Here is a 20,848-nt window from a genome sequence, read left to right as displayed (position 1 = left end):
TCTCTCCGTGGTTTGGAGGAAGCAGAGTGTGACAGATCAGGGGCTCCACCAGCCAGGGCACTATGGGAGCCGCCGAGGGGAGACATTACATGCTTAAAGTTTTATACCTAGAAGATTTTAAGCGTTTGACATTTTTAAGATGTTTACAAGACCCCACCCTCTCTCAACCCCCCAGTGCTCTTTCCCTGTTATGTCCAGTCCCATCGTCCCACGCACTGCTTGGCCACGTCTACTGTGATCCTGCACACCCCACCCTGGGACCCTACCCACCCTCAGCAATGACCAGCCTTTCCAGGCCTTCCTGTGGCCTGGCAAGATCTCCCAGGCACCTGTTCTCTGCCACTCCTCATGCTCCCCAGTAGCTGCCATCTCGTTCAGGCCCTTGGCCTTCTTCCAAGCATCCCTCCATCTCCCCCATTATTCTTCCCTCCTCTCTATCTGCTCCTCCAGCTGTCTGCTTGATCCCACCCACATCTCTTCTAGTCCCTACCTGCACACATCTGTCCCGCACACACACACACACATTCCCTCTATGGCTCCCCAGACCCCTTCAATCCATTACATGTCCCCCATGCCCACTCTCATTTGCCCACATTTCACACTCTCTACCCCCTTTCAATTTGTTGGTAACCGGACCCCAAGACCCCGCCCCCATCACTTACTCCTCTCCGCCCCATCCCTGTCACTCCCTGGATTGTCTCCACCTCCCTCTCCCACCCCCACCCCCCAACTGGGCTCCCTCTGCTTTGGGGCTGGGACGGGAGCTACTGCAGCCTGACAAGGAGCCTGCTTGCAGTGAGGAGGCAGCCCCGGCTGAGCAGGGGCTGGTGTGGGTTAATAATCTGGCTAACCGGACTTTTGGGTCCAGTCAGTATACCTGACTGGACACTTCAAGGTTCCCTTTTCGACCGGACTTTCCAGTCGAAAACTGGGCACCTGGCAACCCTATGCCCACGGGGTCTCCTGCATCACCCTCCATGGCCCACCAGTGTCCTGCATCCCCCTCCACTTGCCCCTTCTGCAGAGCCCCACAGTCCAAGATCAGAGAGCCCAACTCCATGCTAATGCTTGATGTGCCCCTTACCTCCAGTCGACTGCCTTTCCAATCCCCTCCCTCTCCCCCCATGCCCTCCTTCTGGACTCCTGCCCCCTGGATCCGCCCCTGCTTACCTTCCCCCTGTCCATGACCCCCAGCGCTGGCTCACTCCAACAGTGACTGCAGCAAAGGCTGGAGTCAGCAGAAGGTCAGTTTAAATTATAAATGTTTACGTTATTTCTACTGTAAATAGTGCTCTCTGTGCATGTCAAACCAGCTCTTTATAACTTGGGAATTCCCCAAATACCACCCCACCCCAAAATCAACTCAAAGGCACCTCTCCCCCAGCAAGGCCAATAAAACAAACAGGGAGGCTGGACACCAAACCCTTCTGGAGACAGGATGAGTTCGCCTCCCCCTCAAAAAAGAAAGAATTAGGGCATTTTCCAGTGACAGAGACACTTTTGAGACACTGTAACTTTCAAATCTCTCTCTGAATTTCACCAAACTTCCCAAAAATTCCCATCCCAGGGATGAGATGTGGCAGGTGGAATGCTGGGGGGCTCTGTGTCTTTTTTGAGAAAGCTGGGACGTGGAGGGGAGTATTTTAAAAAGTCAGATTTACAGGGGGGAAGTCTAAGTTCGGCTTTACCTTTGGGTCAATTCCTGCTGCTTCGTAATGAAGTATCCTGAAAGGAGGCCTAGAAGTAAATAAGAGTGGGAATGAATAGGGAAACGGACACCAGGCCTTATTCTCCACAGTCTTGCACCTTGCGTCATCATTTACACCTTTGCAAGACGATTGTATTATTATTATTGAATTCCTGCAGCTCCCAGGAGCCCCAATCATAGACAAGAACGCCATTGTGCTAGGAACAAACAATTATATCGTGTTCCTTTGTAATCTGGTAGCATTTCACATCCACTCAGCCGTAGTATTAATCATCAATCAGGGTGCAAGGCACTGGAGAATCAACCCACACGGCCAAAGCAAGAGCTAGCTAGAGTCCAAGCCTTGTCCACATTCAGCAAGAGCCCTAACTCAGCCATTAGTGCCTGGTAGTGGCACAAGTGGGGATTCACCCACGAAAGCTCATGCTCCAATACATCGGTTAGTCTCTAAGGTGCCACAGGACTCTTTGCCGCTTTTAATTAACACAAAAGAACAGGAGGACTAGTGGCACCTTAGAGACTAACCAATTTATTTGAGCATAAGCTTTCGTGAGCTACAGCCCACTTCATCGGATGCATTCGAAGGCTTATGCTCAAACAAATTGATTAGTCTCTAAGGTGCCACTAGTCCTCCTGTTCTTTTTGTGGATACAGACTAACACGGCTGTTACTCTGAAACCCTTAATTAACACACTTTGCCTTTATGCGGTGTAATTGTAGCCCTGTCGGGGGCAGGATATTACGGAGACAAGGTGGGTGAGGTCATATCTTTTATTGGACCAACTTCAGCTGGTGAGAGAGAGACCAGCTTTCCAGCCCCACAGAGCTCTTTGTCGGGTCTGGGAAAGGAATTCCCAGCCTCAGAGCAGAATGCAAGGTGGAACAGATTGTTTAGGGTAAGTCGTTAGCACATATTGTCAGGGACCATTCAGCATAGCGTGGCCCGTTAACACCTCTTCAGTCATAGGACAAAAGGGGGTCAATGGGTTACAGACGGCTGTAACAAGCCATAAATCCAGTGTTCTAGAACAAAAGTTTGTCCAAGAAAAGATTTAATAATTTTATTAATGTAAGCAGTGTCAGGATGAGCTCCACCCTGACATCTGGTGGTGAGGTTTGGCAAGTTGTGGAAAAGAACTTCAGGGGACGATCTCATTTGCATAGGCACACCCACCCTGCCTAGAATGAGGCCATAGCTGCCCAAATGGTCACTTTGGCTGCTGCGGGATCCTCAGTGTCTCTGTTATTGGGGCAGGAAGAATAAATTGTTATTACCCTGATTATGGGAACTGTGCTTGGAACTGTACTTGGCCTTTTGTTATGATGGAGGGACTCACCATCAACTGAATAGCACTCGCTAGGCAAGGGTCATGGGTTCCAAAACTCTGTGAATGGAGAGAGGCTGGGGACAAGTATTAATACTTGGTGGCATGGGCCCCTTAGTGAGGGTCTTACATGCTAATTGCACTTCCTCCTCTCTCCACTGTGGAATATCAGAGCTAATTTTGATTTCATTAGAAATCTAGTTACAGGCTGCTGAGCTCACTTTGGGCACCAGCACTGAGGCTTCCCTACTACAAGCTGAATTCACCAAACAGCTGAACTGACTAAGAGCTGAAATCACTGAGCGTTGTGTTAAGTAGTGGGGGAGCCTGAAGATCTATTGTGGAGCAGTTTGCGGGATGGCTGGAGTGCCTTGTGGACAGGCTGGTAGAGCAGTTCATAGGACAGCGGGAGCAGCTGGTGGGGCGCGGAGCGGTTCGTGGATGGCTGGACGGCGGGAGCTGCATGTGGGCCGTGGAGCGGAGCTGAGCAAAGCAGTTTGTGGGGCGGCTGGCGGAGCGGAGCAGAGCGAAGGCCTATGGAGCTGTGGGGCGGTCAGCTTCAGATCAGGTAAGGTGCCTCTTACCTCTGCCCCCATCTCCAGCCAGGTTGGGAGGCAAAGCTCTGTAGATAAACTTTTGAACTCTGGGGCTGCCCTGACCAGGGACAGAGACTTTTGGGTCATTGGACTTTTGGGACTTTGGGTGATTTTGGGTTGCTGGACTCAAGAACCAAAGGGAAAGGGGCATGCCCCAATTTGCTTGGAGTGGGTTTTTTGCTCATGGGTTGTGTTATGAATCCTGTTGGTGGCATTTCCCCAACATAATGGCACATTGTTTCTCTCTGTTATTAAAAGGCTTTTTGCTACACTCAGACTATGCGCTTGCGAGAGGGGAAGTATTGCCTCTTGGAGGCGCCCAGCGGGGGTGGTATATATTTGTCCCAGGTGGGGTGGGGGCTCGAGCCGGTTTGCATTGTGCTATTGCAATGGACCCCCTAGATATTGAACCCGGCCCTTGTTGCTGCCAACTCTGATGGGCAGAAGGGTTACATTAAGATAATGTTGAAATAAAAAGGAAACGGTACAGAGTTCAAGCACAGAAGTTTCTGGTTATCAGGGAATAAGGTACAGATTATCAAGGGGTGCGAAATTCGGTTAGGAGCGGGTGGCATAAGGAATACATAATCTGCAATCTCCCTGATTGGGGGTAAAAGTTTAACCGGTCAAAGCACAGACATTGAGATATGGGGGTATGTTGTCCATACAGTGGCTATGTTCAGGTGTGGAGTAGAATGAGCAGATACAATGATGGGGATGGATCTACCCTCCTTTGGTGGGATTTAATGTTCATTGAGTTTATGGTTCCAGTTCATACGGTCCAATGGAAAAAGCCTCTCAGTCCCTTTCCCACAGTGGATGCACGATGTCGTTATTACTTCGCCCACCTTGTCTCTATAGTTTGCCTTTGTCCAGCCTGAGGGGTCAGCACCAGTTTGGCTGCACAGATAGATGAGTCTGAGCTATTCCCAAATGGAGCCAGAGCCTTCAGTGACAGGCACTTTCGACATGCAGGTAGATAAACTGGACAGCCAGATACAAATGGAGAGTGGAGAAATGCTTAGATGTGGGGCACTTCTAACGTTGTAGTTAGGTAAATAAGAACTGGACTTTGTACAGAAGATGTAAGAGAGGAAGCCGGGTTACTTCTGTAAAGTTGCTGGAATCAGTTCTCCCCCCATTTACGTGGGTGCAAATCTGACCGTGACAAAGACAGAACAGGCCCTGAGATGCGGCAGGAGTGGTTTCCTGTAAATGTGAGCAGAGAGCAGTCACCCACAGCAAGCCAAGATAAGAGCAAACACGGGAAGCCCCTGCGTATGACAGCACTCGGATATTGCCCTGGCCGGGGATGGGCTTTGGATGGGGGATTTTACCTGAAGGATAATTTGGGACTTGCATCAGGGGAACATGGTGCAGCAAGAGTGGAAGAGCTGGTATAGAAAGGGCTCAAGTTCTTATATCGCCATGTCAGCCCCAGCTCGGCCTCCTCCCCAAAAGCTCCCCCCCCCGCACTCCACCCCCACTGTGCCCCAAGGCCCCACTTGGCCTCTTCCCCAGAGGGCCCCCCCCGCCTGCTGCTTGCACCTCTCCATTCCCTCCCCCCAAACCCCTCCAGCTGCCGCTTGTGCCTCTCCGCCCCGTCCCCTGAGCTGGAAAGGAGCGAGCGGCAGGCAGGGGGGCCTCAGGGAAACAGGCGGAGTGGGGGACAGACGCGGTGCAGCATGGGCAGAACCCCGGGGGAAGAAGCCAAGGGGAGCAGGGCCTCAGAGCAGAGCAGGGGTGGAGCATGGGCGGGGCCCCGGTCCGCATGCCTGTGGCCCCCCCACTTCTCGGGAGCTTCCGCCGCGCTCCAAAGATGGCAGGGGGAGGGAGGGAGAAACTGATACTGGGAGTTGAGTCGGGGGGAGACTGGGCCTGGGTAAGGATGGGAGTGGGAGCCAAATGGGAGCCAGAGACAAGCTGGGCAAGAAGACAAGGCTGGGAACCAGGGAGGGAAATGGAGGGTGATGGCTGGGAGCCATGGGTGGGCAGGGAGACTGAGATAAGATGAGGAGCTGGGGGGAGACTGGAACCAGTGGGAAGAAGGGAGAAGGGAGACAGGTCTGAGGAGGAGCTGGGATGTGGGAGGAGAATTGGGACTGGCAGGGCAAAGGGACTGGGACAAAAAGCTGAGGGGGGCACTGAGATTGGATGAGTCCAGAGAGAAAGGCTGGGACTGAGAACCAGCGGGGTGTAAAATGTGTGTGGGGAGGTGTGATGGGGCATCTGCCCCACACTGGCCCATAAGGGGTTAATAGAGACCTAGGGAGATTGCGCAGCAGGCGGCCAATCGGAGAGGGGCTGTGAGGAGCAGCCTGTCAGGGCTGGGCTGGCCCATATAAGAAGGGCTGCAGACGAGAGAGCAGCTTCAGTTGCTCCCTGTAGCTTGAGGGGGGAGAACTGGCTACCTTGCAGGCTGAAGGCAGAAAGCACCCTGGACCGACCAGTGCTGCAGGCAGAGACCCAGGGAGCTAAAGGCAGCTCCTGGCGGGCTGCAGGGATCTGCAGGCTGAGGCCACGGGGAAGTGGCCCAGGGAAATCTACTGAGGAGTCAGAGGGGATGCAGCAAGTGATGGCTATCTACAGGGTCTGTGGGCCGGGGCCTGGAGTACTGGGGTGCCGTGGAGGAAGTGGCCAAACATTGGGCTGCAGTTGCCACTTGGGGAAGTGGCTGGACAGTGGACTGCAGTTCCCCTGGAAGGGGGGAGCACTGAGTGTGGCAGAGCTGAAGGGCTGTGTCCTGGAGAGGGCATTGTGGTCCTGGGAATGACACAGGTCCAGGAGCAGAAGTGGCGGCGGTGAGACCTCACCAGAAGAAGGCACACTGGCTAGCAGAGCTAACCCCCAGGACAAGCCAGTAGGAGACATTGCAGTGGTGAGTCGCAAATTGTCAGAGGAGGACAACTGGGTGCTAGGATGGGGACAGAGACAAATCAGGGTGTTGAACTGGGACTGGTTGGGCAAGGAGAGCGGGGACAAGAGGGCAGGAGGACTGGGAATGGCTGGGTAAGGAGACCGGTAATGGGAGCAAGGGACAGACTGGGACTGGGAGCCAAGGAGGAAAAGAGTGGGAACTGGGAGCCAATGGGTGTGGGGAGACTGAGATCAGATAAGGAGCTGGGGAGGGGATTGGACCTAGCTGAGCATGGAGTGTGGGTCTGGGAACCAGTAGGACAAGGGAAGGAGGTGAGGGGGAGGAGGAGATTAGGAGAAGGAGCTGGAAGGGGGGGGAGGAAAGCACTGAGTTTGGATGAGGAGCCCGGGAAGGGAGACTGAGGGAGCCTTTGGGTTGCGCAATGTTGTGGGGGGGGCAGAGTGAGTGGGGGAAGGGTGGAACTGGGGCTGGTTGGGCAAGGAGTGGAAGTAAGAGCAGAGGCCAGAGGGAGACTGAGAATGGGATGGGGAGTCCAAAAGGGTGACTCTAGGACCAGGACCAGGCAGAAGGGGCCAAGCTTGAGGGGAATGGGCAGAAGAGTCTGTACCCACTGAAGAACACACCTTTCCAGAGCCTGGAATGGAAGATTCCTTCTTCTCACCATTCCTCTGCTGTCAGCAAATATCTGCAAACCTCACTGGCAAAGTGTTCAATCCCCAGCGAGAGCTGGTCCACATAGAGGATGACAACCTACTACTGCTGTCACTTACTACTTTAGCTCAAGTGGCATGGATCTGTACAGTAGAGCTAAAGGTTCCGACCATGCACATTTCAATGTGATGCCACGTGATGGAATTTCTGGGATTTTTATTTTTTTTAGAAAAACCTGAGAAATGACACACACAAAACTTGTTAAAAACATTAGTAAGGTTGCAGAGTTGTGTGCGCAAAAGTTAGAATATGCCAGAATTTAGGTTGCCAGGGCAACCTTATTCTCCTCCCCCTGTGCATTTTGATACGATCTTTAATTACATGACCACATTCTATTTGTTTCTACAGGACCCTCGCCTCACTCAGTGCATAGGCTGGACCTGCTCTGGGGATGAATCAGGATCTGCAGTGAAGGAGGCTGTTGTCTGAAGGACCCTCCCTCACTGCGTGTTCCTCATTTTCTGAGTGCTTGACTTGAGGCCCTGGGGTATGATTTGCAGAAGTGCTGAGCACTCAGCTACAACTGAAGTCAATGGAAGATGTGCTTTGAACTAGGGCTGTTGATTAATCGCAGTTAACTCACGCAATTAACTCCAAAAAATTAATTGTGATTAATTGCAGTTTTAATCACACTGTTAAACAGAATACCAATTGAAATTTATTAAATATTTTGGATGTTTTTCTACGTTTTCATATATATTGATTTCAATTACAACACAGAATACAAAGTGTGTATTTTTTATTACAAATATTTGCACTGTAAAAATGATAAACAGAAGAAATTGTATTTTTCAATTCACCTCATACAAGTACTGTAGTGTAATCTTTGTCATGAAAGTTGAACTTACAAATGTAGATTTTTTTGTTACATAACTACACTCAAACAAAACAATGTAAAACTTTAGATCCTACAAGTCCACTCAGACCTAGTTCTTGTTCAGCCAGTCGCTCAGTCAAACAAGTTTGTTTACATTTGCAGGAGGTAATGCTGCCCTCTTCTTTATGTTACCAGAAAGTGAGAACAGACATTTGCCTGGCACTTTTGTAGCTGGCATTGCAAGGTATTTACATGCAAGATAGGCTAAATATTCGTATGCCCCTTCATGCTTTACCACCATTCCACAGGACATGTTTCCATGCCAATGACGCTCGTTAAAAAAATAATACGTTAATTAAATTTGTGACTGAACCCCTTGGGGGAGAATTGCATGTCCCCTGCTCTGTTTTATCCACATTCTGACATATATTTCATGTTCTAGCAGTCTCGGATGATGACACAGCACATGTTGTTCATTTTAAGAACACTTTCACTACAGATTTGACAAAATGCAAAGAGGGCACCAATGTGAGATTTCTAAAGATAGCTACAGCACTCGACCAAAGGTTTAAGAATCTGAAGTGCCTTCCAAAATCTGAGAGGGATGAGGTGTGAAGCGTGCTTTCAGGTCTTAAAAGAGCAACACTGATACGGAAACTACAGAACCCAAACCACCAAAAAAGAAAATCAACCTTCTGCTGGTGGCATCTGACTCAGATGGTGAAAATGAACATGCATCAGTCTGCACTGCTTTGGATTGTTATCAAGCAGAATCCGTCATCAGTATGGGCACATGTCCTCTGGAATGGTGGCTGAAGCATGAAGGGACATATGAATCTTTAGCACATCTGGCACATAAATATCTTGCGACGCTGGCTACAACAGTGCCATGCGAACGCCTATTCTCACTTTCAGGGGATATTGTAAACAAGAAGGGGGCAGCATTATCTCCTGCAAATGTAAACAAACTTGTTTGCCTGAGTGATTGGCTGAACAAGGAGTAGGACTGAGCGGACTTGCAGGCTCTAAAATTTTACATTGTTTTATTTTTGAAGGCAGTTTTTTTGTACGTAATCCTACATTTAAGTTCAACTTTCATGATAAAGAGATTGCACTACAGTACTTGTATTAGGTGAACTGAAAAATACTATCTCTTGTTTTTTTACAGTGCAAATACTTGTAACCAAAAATAAATATAAAATGAGCACTGCACACTTTATTTTCTGTTGTAATTGAAATCAATATATTTGAAAATGTAGAAAACATTCAAAAATATGTAAACACATGATATTCTATTGTTTAACAGTGCTATTACTCGCAATTAATTTTTTAATCATGTGATTAATTGTGATTTTAATTGCTTGACAGCCCTACTTAGAGCATTACAGAGCTAATGTTAGGTACTCTGAAAAAATCAGGTCCTAGGAGTCTCAAACTGAGCACCCAAAATTAGCGAACACTTTTGACCTGAATATCTCTGTTCTCCGTTTGTAAAATGGGTTTAATACCCCCGCACCTCACAGGGTTTTGTGAAGATAGATTAATGTTTGTGAAACACTCGGATACTAGAGTAGTGACATCCTAGAAAATCCCATGAGGAAATATATAATTCTGCCTTCAAAAAGCAAGGATTGAATAGTGGTCAGTTAAAAAAGACTAGGAGCCACACATTGAGCAGCAAGGAGAAAACAAAGTACTGAATAGCTACTGATTGACTGAGCACCGTCCATCCTGTGCACTGAATGAGGCAGAGGTCCTGTGGAAAAAACAGAATGTGATCCTGTAACTAAAGACTATCTCGTAATGCATATGCACAAGCAGGTCAAATTGAGATTGCCCAGGCAACCTTAGTTCTGGCATTTCCTAACTTTTGAGTACTTGACTTTGCAACCTTAATAATGTTCCTTTAATATTTGTGTGTGTGTAAGTAATGTTTGTTTTTTGGGGGGCTGAGTGAAACCTCACTGAAGGTAGAAGAGCTGCCTCTTCATTGAGGATAAGTGTAAAAACAATCAAGCTTCTTTCTACAATAGATAGCTGAAGCAATAGAAGCCGCCACTCAAAAGACAGGCCACGCCCAAAGCTGGTCAGGAATCTGCACTATATGGGTGGAGGAGTTTGAATGCAAATGCAGGGGGCGAGGTATTCTTGGAGGGAGATCTGTGTGTGAGAGAAGGAGCAGAAACACCACAGACGTATACAGATGGCAGCAAGGAAGCCCCAGAGACAGACAGACAGAAGCACTTTGTAGTGTGAACCTAGGAAAAAGCAAAGAACAAGAGAGCTTTGTGGGCACAGTACTGGCTGGAAAGAGGCTTGGGACTATAAGCAAATGGAATCAAACAGCTGGAGACAGTTTGATTCCCAGTGTATTCAGGGGAATAGGACTTTGTACATTCTTGTAAATAAACAGGATTGCATCATGGACATACCAGACTACATCAATTTCTCCTCCTAACAGAAATAACCCACAAGACCCAGAATATTGATTATTCACTTGAGTCCAAAGGGGTAATTATTATATATTTGGAGGGCACAGTTATGAGTATGAATCTGTTCCTTTCTGTCAACTGTCCTGCAGAACAGGTCCAGATACTACATACTGTGTTTTGACCTTGGAGCTATGTGCAGATGTGGTCGCCCCATCTCAAAAAAGATATATAGGAATTGGAAAAGATTCAGAAAAGGGCAACAAAAATGATTAGGGTATGGAACAGCTTCCGTATAAGGAGAGATTAGTAAGACTGGAACTTTTCAGCTTGGAAAAGAGACTACTAAGGGGGGATATGACAGAGGTCTATAAAATCATGACTGGTGTGGAGAAAGTAAATAAGGACGTGTAATTTACTCCTTCTCATACCACAAGAACTAGGGGTCACCCAATGAAATTAATAGGCAGCAGGTTTAAAACAAAAGGAAGTATTTTTTCACACAATGCACAGTCAACCTGTGGAACTCCTTGCCAGGGGATGTTGTGAAGGCCAAGACTATAACAGGGTTCAGAAAAACTAGATAAATTCATGGAGGATAGGTCCATCAATGACTATTAGCCGGGATGGGCAGGAATGGTGTCCCTAGCCTCTGTTTGCCAGAAGCAGGGAATGGGCAACGGGATGGATCACTTGATCATTACCTGTTCTGTTCATTCCCTCTAGGGCACCTGGCATTGGCCACTGTCGGAATACAGGATACTGGGCTAGATGGACCTTTGGTTTGACCCAGTGTGATGATGTTGACATAATCTGGGACCGCATAGATTATTGTTTCAACCAAGCTCCTGTAGTGGCAACAAAACTTGTATAAGGGGAGTCAAATAAGTTGTCTAGGACAAGGTTATGGTTTGCTGGTTATGATTATGCTGTCTATATGTGTGTATAATTTTCGTAGTTAAAGTTATGAATAGTGGCTCTCTACTGTCTGTATTTCAAACTTATACTATGCTTCTGCGTGATACCCCAGACAAGTTGGTGTCAGCTCTGCCTAGCCTGCCTGATGGCCCATTAAGGACCATCAGCTACACAATTGACCCATTGAGAGAAGGCAGACAGGCCTTGTGACTCAGCAAACTATGCAGGGACTTGCCCATGTGACTCCAAACTCCATTTTGCTGTAATTTTCCACAGTAAGAACAAAGAGGTGTTCTTACACTTATAAAAGGCTGATGCCTCATCTCCATCTTGTCTTTAATCCTGCTTCATACCTCTGGAGGAACTTTGCTACGCTGAAGCTCTGAACAAAGGACTGAAAGACCCATCCCAGCTGTGGATGTTCTCCAGAGACTTGATTTGAACCTGCAGTTTATCCCATCACTGCTACAAGCCTGAACCAAGAACTTTGCCATGACTGTATGTAACTGATTCCATTTAACCAGTTCTAGCTCTCATCTGCATCTTTTCCCTTTTATGAATAAACCTTTAGATTTTAGATTCTAAAGGACTGGCAACAGCGTGATTTGTGAGTAAGATCTGATTTGTATATTGACCTGAGTCTGGGGCTTGGTCCTTTGGGATCGAGAGAACCTTTTTGCTTTTCTTGGGGTATTGGTTTTCATAACCATTCATCCCCATAACGAGTGGCACTGATGGTGATACTGGGAAACTGAAGTATCTAAGGAAATTGCTTGTGTGACTTGTGGTTAGCCAGGGGGGTAAAACCAAAGTCCTCTCTGTCTGGCTGGTTTGGTTTGCCTTAGAGTAGGGTTACCATATGTCCGTATTTTCCCGGACATGTCCGGCTTTTTGGTTCTTAAATCGCCATCCGGGAGGAATTTTTAAATATCTAAAAATGTCCAGGATTTTGCCATTATTATTTTTCCACAAAGAAGAGTTGATTATTCAAGAGAGTGAACGCTGATCATTTGAGAAAGTGCCCGCTTTTTCCCCCAGCGCTTGCACCATGAAACAGCTGTTTTGCGTGGCTGGGGGGGGGCGGGGGGGACACGGCGCACTGTGGTGAGGAGGCAGGGCCAGGGTGGGGATTTGGGGAAGGGGTCCAATGGGGCAGGGAGGGGGCAAAATTGGGGAGGGGACTTTGGGGAAGGGGTTAGAATGGGGGCAGGGAAGGGGTAGGGTTGGGGTGGGGGGCGCGAGCAAATACCCCTCCCCTCCCCCCCATAGAGTGTCCTCTTTTTTGAATGTTCAAATATGGTCACCCTACCTTAGAGGTGGAAAAACCCCAGCCTGGGGCTGTAACTGCCCTGCTTGAAGCAATTTGTCCTGAATTGGCACTCTCCGTTGGGTCCCACCAGAACCAGCATGGTTACACCCAGTCTGGCCATTCTTATGTTCTGGTACCAACACTTGTACATTGCTGATTTCAGTGGGGCTTGTGTGTTCAGCTCAGGGTGGAATCTGAGATAAACCAAAGATAAACAAGAGCTGGCAAGAGCCAACGGGTTGTGCCTCCACCAGAAATGCAATTTACAATTTTCCTTTCGCTCAGACTGGAACGACCATGTTTTCCAAGCAGGTTCCAGTCCTGGCTCCAGCTTTGGCTGTGATTGATTTAGTCAGTGTGATTTTCCAAAAGCGATTAGTGGTTTGGGACGGGTTGATCAAGCTTAAGACACCTACCCCCTGAAAATCAGGCCCCGAGGGTGTCTCCAGTTGGACACCCAAAACCAGTGACCACTAGCCATAGTGGAAAATGGGGCCTACGTACGCTGTCTGCAACATGCTGATTTGTTACTTTATTATTTGTATTACAGTAGATCCCCCATGCTTCAACTAAGACGAGGGCCCCATTGCACAAGGCGTTGTACATAGTAAAACAGCCCTGGCCCCCACCCCCACAGAGCTCCCAAAACAAAGGGTGGGAAGAGGAACACACAGAGGTGAAATAATTTCTCCACGGTCAGGATTAGAACCCAGGTCTCGGACGTTTAACCAATGCTCTGTCCGTTAGAACACACTGCCTTCCGAGCTCTTCACTGGCTGGTTTTTGGTTACAATGTATAGTTCTTAAAATGCTCTGGCTAAAGAAGACTATTTGTACATAGTGTTTATTAATATTTCATCCGCTTTGAAACAGGGAATGCAAGCACTCTGGTAAATGCATTGGCCATGTAGTTTCATTGTGGTATCTGTAATTATTCTATCGCCTTTACAGATATTCAACTCCTGCTCAGGGTGAGCAGTCCCTTTACAGTCCATGCTCAAAACAGAGCTGAAGGTAATATTGTCTTACCTAAACTATATCTGAAGGAATAAATCATTGATGCTTTGGCCAGCAATTGAACTTGCATGCCGCCCTTTCAAGGAGCGGGAGTAATAAGACAACGTTGTCACAGTAAATTAAGTCTGGTAACAGAAAGGTAGACAGCGTACATGTACTCACTCTGACTGAGCTCCCACCACTGAGCTAGGCACCTCCCAGTTCAGATCCAAAAACCAAGCCCCAAAGAGCTCCCCATTCTCAGAGGATGGGGGAGGGACTCATCAACAGGGAGGAGGAGTTAAAGGAGGAAAGACTTCAGCCACTTTTGTGAGATTTATGCAGTTAAGAGCTGGTGCAGAATTGTTTCTCTTTGTTAAATATAAATACAAATATACCAAAGTCCTTGCCAGTTTGTTTGCATCACTCAGTTAACTGGTTGTGTCCCAACATTGCAGAGTTTAGTGGAAAGAGCATTGAGTGAGAGTGAGGAAGCTCCAAGTTTTAGTCTTGGATCTGCCACTGACCCCCTGCACAGCCTTACGCATGTCCTTTCATTTCACTGTCTCAGTTTCCCCATTTGTAAAATACTCATTTGTCTCCTTCATGGGGGAGTTATGAGATTATGCGTATACAGCCCTTTGAATATACAGCTCCGTAGGAATGGGTGTGAAATGCTACCCAATCAGAAGGCTGACACTTTGCATGGATGTGCTTTACACCTAAGGAGCTGGAGAATCAGGCCCATAAAGCACTCTATAAGAGCTACACAATATTATTATTATTAATGTTAGACATTTACACTAGGGTTCTACATCAACTCTTTCCAGGAATCTGTGTGTCCCATGCCATTTCCTGTTTAACCTCTTACTGGTTTTAAATCAATGGAAAAGCAAAAATACACACACAGGGAATTAGAAGATATACAAGCACTCCAGCTGCTTTGATCATTTCCAGGGTGCACATAAGCCCTAAAGCCAGCTGAACTTGTCCCTTTGTGTAGGGGAATCTCTAGGGGGTATCCTATACCCTCTCCTCTGTTACCAACCCCACTTTAAATGACTAGAATTGTTTAAAAGCTAATTTACTTCTCACCCCCAGTGCTGTTTGCATCTCCCTGGCAGCTGGAACAAAGGAAATATCCCTCAGGACACTTTCACTTAGGTTTCACTTTCACTTTCTGGTTCTCACTTCTCAAGTCAGCTCCCTGCAGCATGGTTTGGGTTGCAAAGGCTGCAGGAGCCAATGTTGTCCCATCTGATTACAGTCAAGTGCAAAGCCCCTGTTCACTGATGCATGTTTTTGGATGGAAACAATTTCTGCTCCTGGTCAGGGACTGAAGCTGGCTTGTCTACACATTGCCTCCTGCCCTCTGTCTGCTTGTCCGGCCTGGCCTTAGGGACCCTCCCACTGGAGTCTGTGAAAAGCCCTGCACTGTGAATAGATCAAATGGAGCATGCCCCAGGATGGCTTCGGGGCCTCACTCACCTGGCAGGCGCTATTGCGTGTTTCAGACACCATTTTTTGCCCCGAGGACAGTGGCGTGAAGTTCTCCATCCTTCCCTCCTCTGGCACGGGTGGGATGGGATCACATCAGCCCCGCGTTACCTCCGCTCCTGTGTGTCTCTGGGCCTTTCTTGCCGAGAGTGGTGGCACTGGATGCCTCCAGCGCGCAGGTAACAGGGCTCACTCTTGATAGCAGGAGGACACAGGTGCTGCTCCACAGTTAGGGCTGAAAGACCCAGGCCAAGCTAAACCTTACTGTGCTGGAGATCTAGGTATTACCTATAGCAGTGGGGATCTCTGAGCTACCCCTATAGCAATGGGGATCTCTGAGCTACCCCTATAGCAGTGGGGATCTCTGAGCTTCCCTATAGCAGTGGGGATCTCTGAGCTTCCCCTATAGCAGTGGGGATCTCTGAGCTACCCCTATAGCAATGGGGATCTCTGAGCTACCCCTATAGCAATGGGGATCTCTGAGCTTCCCCTATAGCAGTGGGGATCTCTGAGCTTCCCCTATAGCAGTGGGGATCCCTGAGCTACCCCTACAGCTGTGGGGATCTCTGAGCTTCCCCTATAGCAGTGGGGATCTCTGAGCTTCCCTATAGCAGTGGGGATCTCTGAGCTTCCCCTATAGCAGTGGGGATCTCTGAGCTACCCCTATAGCAGTGGGGATCGCTGACCTTCCCTATAGCTGTGGGGATCTCTGAGCTTCCCCTATAGCAGTGGGGATCCCTGAGCTACCCCTACAGCTGTGGGGATCTCTGAGCTACCCCTATAGCAGTGGGGATCGCTGACCTTCCCTATAGCAGTGGGAATCTCTGAGCTACCCCTATAGCAGTGGGGATCTCTGAGCTACCCCTATAGCAGTGGGGATCTCTGAGCTTCCCCTATAGCAGTGGGGATCTCTGAGCTTCCCCTATAGCTGTGGGGATCTCTGAGCTTCCCCTATAGCAGTGGGGATCTCTGAGCTACCCCTACAGCTGTGGGGATCGCTGACCTTCCCTATAGCGATCTCACCAGCAAACGCTCTATAATAATGGGGATCTGTGGGGTCCGCTATCGCAATGGGGATCTCTGCGCTGCCTCCCCGCAGACCTTGAGCCGCTCCTGTCCCCCGCACAGACCCGCCCGCCCGCACAGGCCTGTCTCCGCGCAGCTGATCCCAGTCCCAGGCAGCGCGCGGCTGCGGCTCGGGAGGGCGCACCGCACAGCGGCGGCTCGCTGAGCCGGGAGAACAAGCCAGGCGGCGAGAGGCGAACAAAGTGAGGGAGGTCGGAAACCGAGTCGGGCGGCGACGGCAACCCAAGAACAAAACGGAGCCCGGAGAGCCCGCGGAGGGCGGGCCGGCTCTGACTGGCAGGCCCAGCCGCCACCGGCAAGGGCGGAAGGGAGCGGCGCGGGCGGGCCCGGCGGGAGCCAATGAGAAGAGTCCGCCGTCCGGAGCGAGCGCCTCAAATAATCTGGCTCAGCTGATCGGCTCCAGCCGAGAGTTGTTTTCGAAGCGAGGGAGCGCTGCAGCCGGGCGCGGGCGGGCGGGCTCTTTTGTTGCATGGGTTTTTAGCCGCTGCTGTGAGGGGGGGGGGACTTTCCCCGCCCCCGGTTTTTACACCCCCCCCTTTTATCCCGTCGCCGCTCCCCCGCCCCATGAGCGGGACCGTCTCTGCCCCCCCCGCCGGGGCGATGCCCGCCGTCCCCTACCCGGTGGCGCTGGGGCTGACGGTGCTGCACACCGCCCTGTACGGCTCCCTCTTCCTCTTCGCCTACCTGCAGCTCTGGCTGCTCCTCTGCTCCGGGGAGAAGCGGCTGAGCTACCGCACGCTCTGCCTCTTCCTCTGCCTGCTGTGGGCGGCGCTGCGCACCGTGCTCTTCGCCGGCTCCCTGCCGGCCGCCCCGCCGGCCGCCCCGCTGCCGCGCCCGCCCTTCGCCCGCTGGCTGCTCCACTGCTCGCCGGGCTGCCTGCTCTTCGCCAGCCTCTGCCTCCTCCACCTCTACTTCGCCGAGGTAGGTGCGGGGCGGGGCGGGGCGGGGGGGGGTCCCGCTCGCGGCGCTGTGTGTGTGTGTGTGGGGGGGGGACACACACACACACCAAATTCTGCACATCTGGGGAGAGGCTGCGGGGATTTGCCCCGATTCTCTTGCCCACAGAGAGAGAGAGAGACACACACACACACGCCCCCCACAGTGTCACTTGGGAAGACAAATGACCTCCGGGTTGCTCCACTGGGCTGTGGTGGTGTTGTTGTTTGTGGTTGGGGGGGGAGGGTGTTTACCAAATTCTGCAAACTTGGGGCTGGGGAGGGGGGAGGCTGCGGGGATTTGCCTCGATTTCCTTGTTTCCCCCCCCCCCTACGCACACAGTGTCACTTGGGAAGACCAATAACCTCCGCGTTGCTCAACTGGGCTGTGTTGTTGTTGTGGTTTGGTGTGTGTGTGTGTGTTTACCAAATTCAGCGAACTGGGGAGGGGGGAGGCTGCGGGGATTTGCCTCGATTTCCTTCCCCCCCCCCCACACACACACAAAGTGTCACTTGGGAAGACAAATAACCTCCGCGTTGCTCAACTGGGCTGTGTTGTGTTGTGTTGTGTTGTGGGGGAGGTTTTAAGGGGGACTAGATAAAGTGGTGATAGCAGGGGCTGGACGGTCGCCAACCATTACGTCACCAGCTAGAGCCTCTTTTGCTATTGTTGCTGCGTCTTCCCCTCTCTCACCCCCCCCCCTCTTTTTTTTTATTATTAGCAGGTTTATTCTTCTGCCCCTTGTTGTGCTGAGGTTCCAGGGACCCCGCGCTCACCCCTCAAACCCGAGGCTCAGGGCTAGAGTCGCTGCTCAGCCCCTAACACAATGGGCCACTATTTACTGGGACATCTGCGAGGCCGTTTGGGTGGCTTTTGTTGTTGTTTGTCACTTGGCTTTCGTGTCTCTCCCTCCAGAGCTTATTTGTGTGTGTCTAATCCACCCCCGCTCAAATTCCCCCCGATATTTATCCTTAGCCCGGCCTCTGATGAACGGCTCCCCCTTTGCATGGACTCTGATGAAGCAAGTCACAAACTAATCTGGCAATACTTTCCGGCTAGCTGTATTATTATCGTTGAGATTGCCTTACTCTGCAGCTCTCAGCTGTTTAACACCCTCACAAAGGAATCTCCAACCCACTGAAATCCTTCAGTCACAGGGGAATTGATTTCATTTTCCCTAGGACATTGGCATTCACATGATAGCACACAAGATGAGCAGTACAGTTTCTTCTACATTTCTTCCCTTTTCTTCTCCCCCCCCCCCCCCAAAACAAAAAACAAAAACCCTGAAGACTGGTGAAGCTGTCAATTTTTAAAAACTGTCAAAGCTATAAACACATAGGGTAATAAAATAGGTGGTTATGCAACATTTGTTGTTTGACAGCTGTCTTCTCTGCCAAATTCGAATTTACCTACTAGTAGGTATTCAATATGTCCCCAAAAGGCAAAGGGAAGAGGGGATAATTGGGCTCGTATTGGTAACAATGTGCCTAGATTTTTGTTACATGTGTAAATTACTTAAATACTGCAATATGTTTTATGTGCATCGGGCTTTCTTCAAAGCTAATTCTGTTTATGAAATTGCAAACTAAATTCAAATGGGTGAGATAAAGGGAAGGACAAACTTTATTTTGCAAGGAGAACTGATTGGGGGGCGGGGGAGATGGGTTTGAGGAGGGGTGTTGATTTTTTTCCTTGCCTAGTTCTAGCATCAAGACAAATATTAATCTAAATGTCAGTAGCTATGGAATTTGAATTGAGGAGGGGGAAATCTAGAATAGCTTGTCTCTTTGTTAAAAATTATGTTCACATATTTGGTTGGGGGGCTGGAGCCTCAACTAGCCTCTGGAGTCACATACACTAGAGCACTGGTTTGCAACCTTTTTTATTTGTGGACCCTCTTTAAAAAAAAAAATTTAAAAAATTCATGTGGGGGTGTGGATCCCTTTGGAAATTTTAGGCCTAGTCTGCAGATCCCCATTGGTCCATGGACCACAGGCTGAAAGTCGTACAAAGTGGGTGTAAAATCCTTGTGGGTCAGAATAGCAGCATTTGCTTGCACAAGTGTGAGCAACTGCACTCGGTGCAAGGTGGTGGACAACTGGGCCCATGGTGTTTCTGAGAAGGCAGGGGTAGAGAGTGCCTGCAATGTCTAAGCCAGTGGTGCTCAAATTTTTGTAGTGGTGATCTGTTTCACAAAGCAAGCCTCTGAGTGTGGACCCCCCCCTTATCAATTAGAAACACATATATAAACACTATTCTAAATGCTGAAGGTGAAATGGGGTTTGGGGTGGAGGCTGACAGCTTGTGACCCTGGTCATAACCTTTTGACACCCCCCACCCCCCAATTTGGGAACCCCTGGTCTAAACCATTTGTTCACCTGCCCTCCAGAAGAATTGAGCTGAGACCCAAGAGCTCTACAGATGAAACTGGCAAGGTTAGACTGGAACAACCCCCTTGTGTTTACACTTCTTTCTTTGGCTGTAAGATTGTCCTAGATTGTTAACTAATCAGTAAGGAACTGCCTTGATTTAGCTCATGATGACCCAGCTAAAGTCATACAGGGGACTCTTAATCTGAAACAAGAGGTGCCACCACAAGGGGGCCACTCCAATCTAAAAACTGTTCCTAAATGGAATTAGAAAGTGGGTGCAACTCTTGCATTGACAAGGCCTTTAGTATAGAATTACAACTTGCTAAATGGTGACACTTAAAACAAACTAGGTGACACTGTCCTTCAGTTCTTGATAATCTGTGAATGGGTGGTATGGAACTATATATCTTTCTACTGTATTTTCCACTCCATGGTTCCGATGAAGTGGGTTTTAGCCCACGAAAGCTTATGCTCAAACAAATTTGTTAGTCTATAACGTGCCACAAGTCCTCCTTGTCCACCTAGTAACATCTTTGGAGCTGTAGAAGTAGTACACCATGATTCAAATACCTGACTTGCAAGCTGGTGGTAAGCACCTCTTTTAAAGCAGAAGATTAGGCTGGCTACCCATTGGCTTTCTTAGAGAAGACTGAATAATCAAGGCCTTTAGGACCCTGTAGAAACATGGCTTTTTTTTTTCTCCCCCCTCTCAATGCTTTTATATCTCATGTCACTGTGGCTCCCAGCTGACCTGGGTGTATCAAACTCATGCTTGAATTGTTTGTGAGCTAAAAGATGAAAGTGGTGCTGGGGTGTGAGGGTAAACTGTACTAGGCTTCTAATTCACAAACCCCTACTGACAAATCACATTATTTCTGTATGAATTACCTGTTTGAAAAACACAATTCCATGCCCCCCACCTCCCCAACAAAGTGCAGAATAAAAACAGACTAGGATTCTCTCTGGGCTTCCAGCCCCACTGTGTAATTTTCTTGTTCAACTTGTCAACGCTCATTTTGAGAGTCTTATTCTTGGTCGCCAGAGACCTGCTGCTTTAGCAGTAGCAGTTGTGGTTTTCCTTCTGTTGCTAGCTAGTTACGTACTTTGATGCTCCTAATGAACAAGCAGTTTGATACATAACCCACATCTCTCCTTACTCCATCTCAACTCATGAGGTTCTGCTTTCATCTTAACTTCATCAGGCTTAGTCTGAGATCTGGTTTCCTTGGAGATGTCCAAGTCAGCAATTTGACTCAAATGGGACACT

At 49.1% G+C, this 20,848-nt stretch overlaps 2 protein-coding genes across 6 annotated transcripts in view; one reads left to right on the top strand and one right to left on the bottom strand.

The window, feature by feature from the left end:
- Positions 1-17,057, bottom strand: part of TXNDC16 (thioredoxin domain containing 16) — a 79,699-nt gene extending 62,642 nt beyond the window's left edge. For 2 of the 4 annotated variants that reach the window (XM_084630814.1, XM_084630817.1), the window contains exon 1: positions 15,176-16,311. The gene's annotated coding sequence lies outside the window, so the exon portion shown is untranslated. Of the gene's footprint in view, positions 1-1,688; positions 1,738-15,175; positions 16,312-16,954 lie in introns of those variants that run through there. The other 2 variants (XM_084630816.1, XM_084630815.1) reach the window with 2 other exon arrangements.
- GPR137C (G protein-coupled receptor 137C) overlaps positions 16,816-20,848 on the top strand; it is a 32,414-nt gene continuing 28,381 nt past the window's right edge. For both annotated transcript variants that reach the window (XR_014712021.1, XM_084630819.1), the window contains exon 1: positions 16,816-17,191. Coding sequence is in view for 1 of the 2 variants with exons in the window: in XM_084630819.1 (XP_084486945.1) it covers positions 16,835-17,191 (357 nt within the window). In the remaining variant the exon portion in view is untranslated. The remainder of the gene's footprint in view (positions 17,192-20,848) is intronic.

Source organism: Lepidochelys olivacea (genome assembly GCF_965140295.1).
Source record: "Lepidochelys olivacea isolate rLepOli2 genome assembly, chromosome: 6".
Classification (NCBI taxonomy): domain Eukaryota; kingdom Metazoa; phylum Chordata; order Testudines; family Cheloniidae; genus Lepidochelys; species Lepidochelys olivacea.
This window is presented reverse-complemented; position numbering and strand designations above follow the sequence as displayed.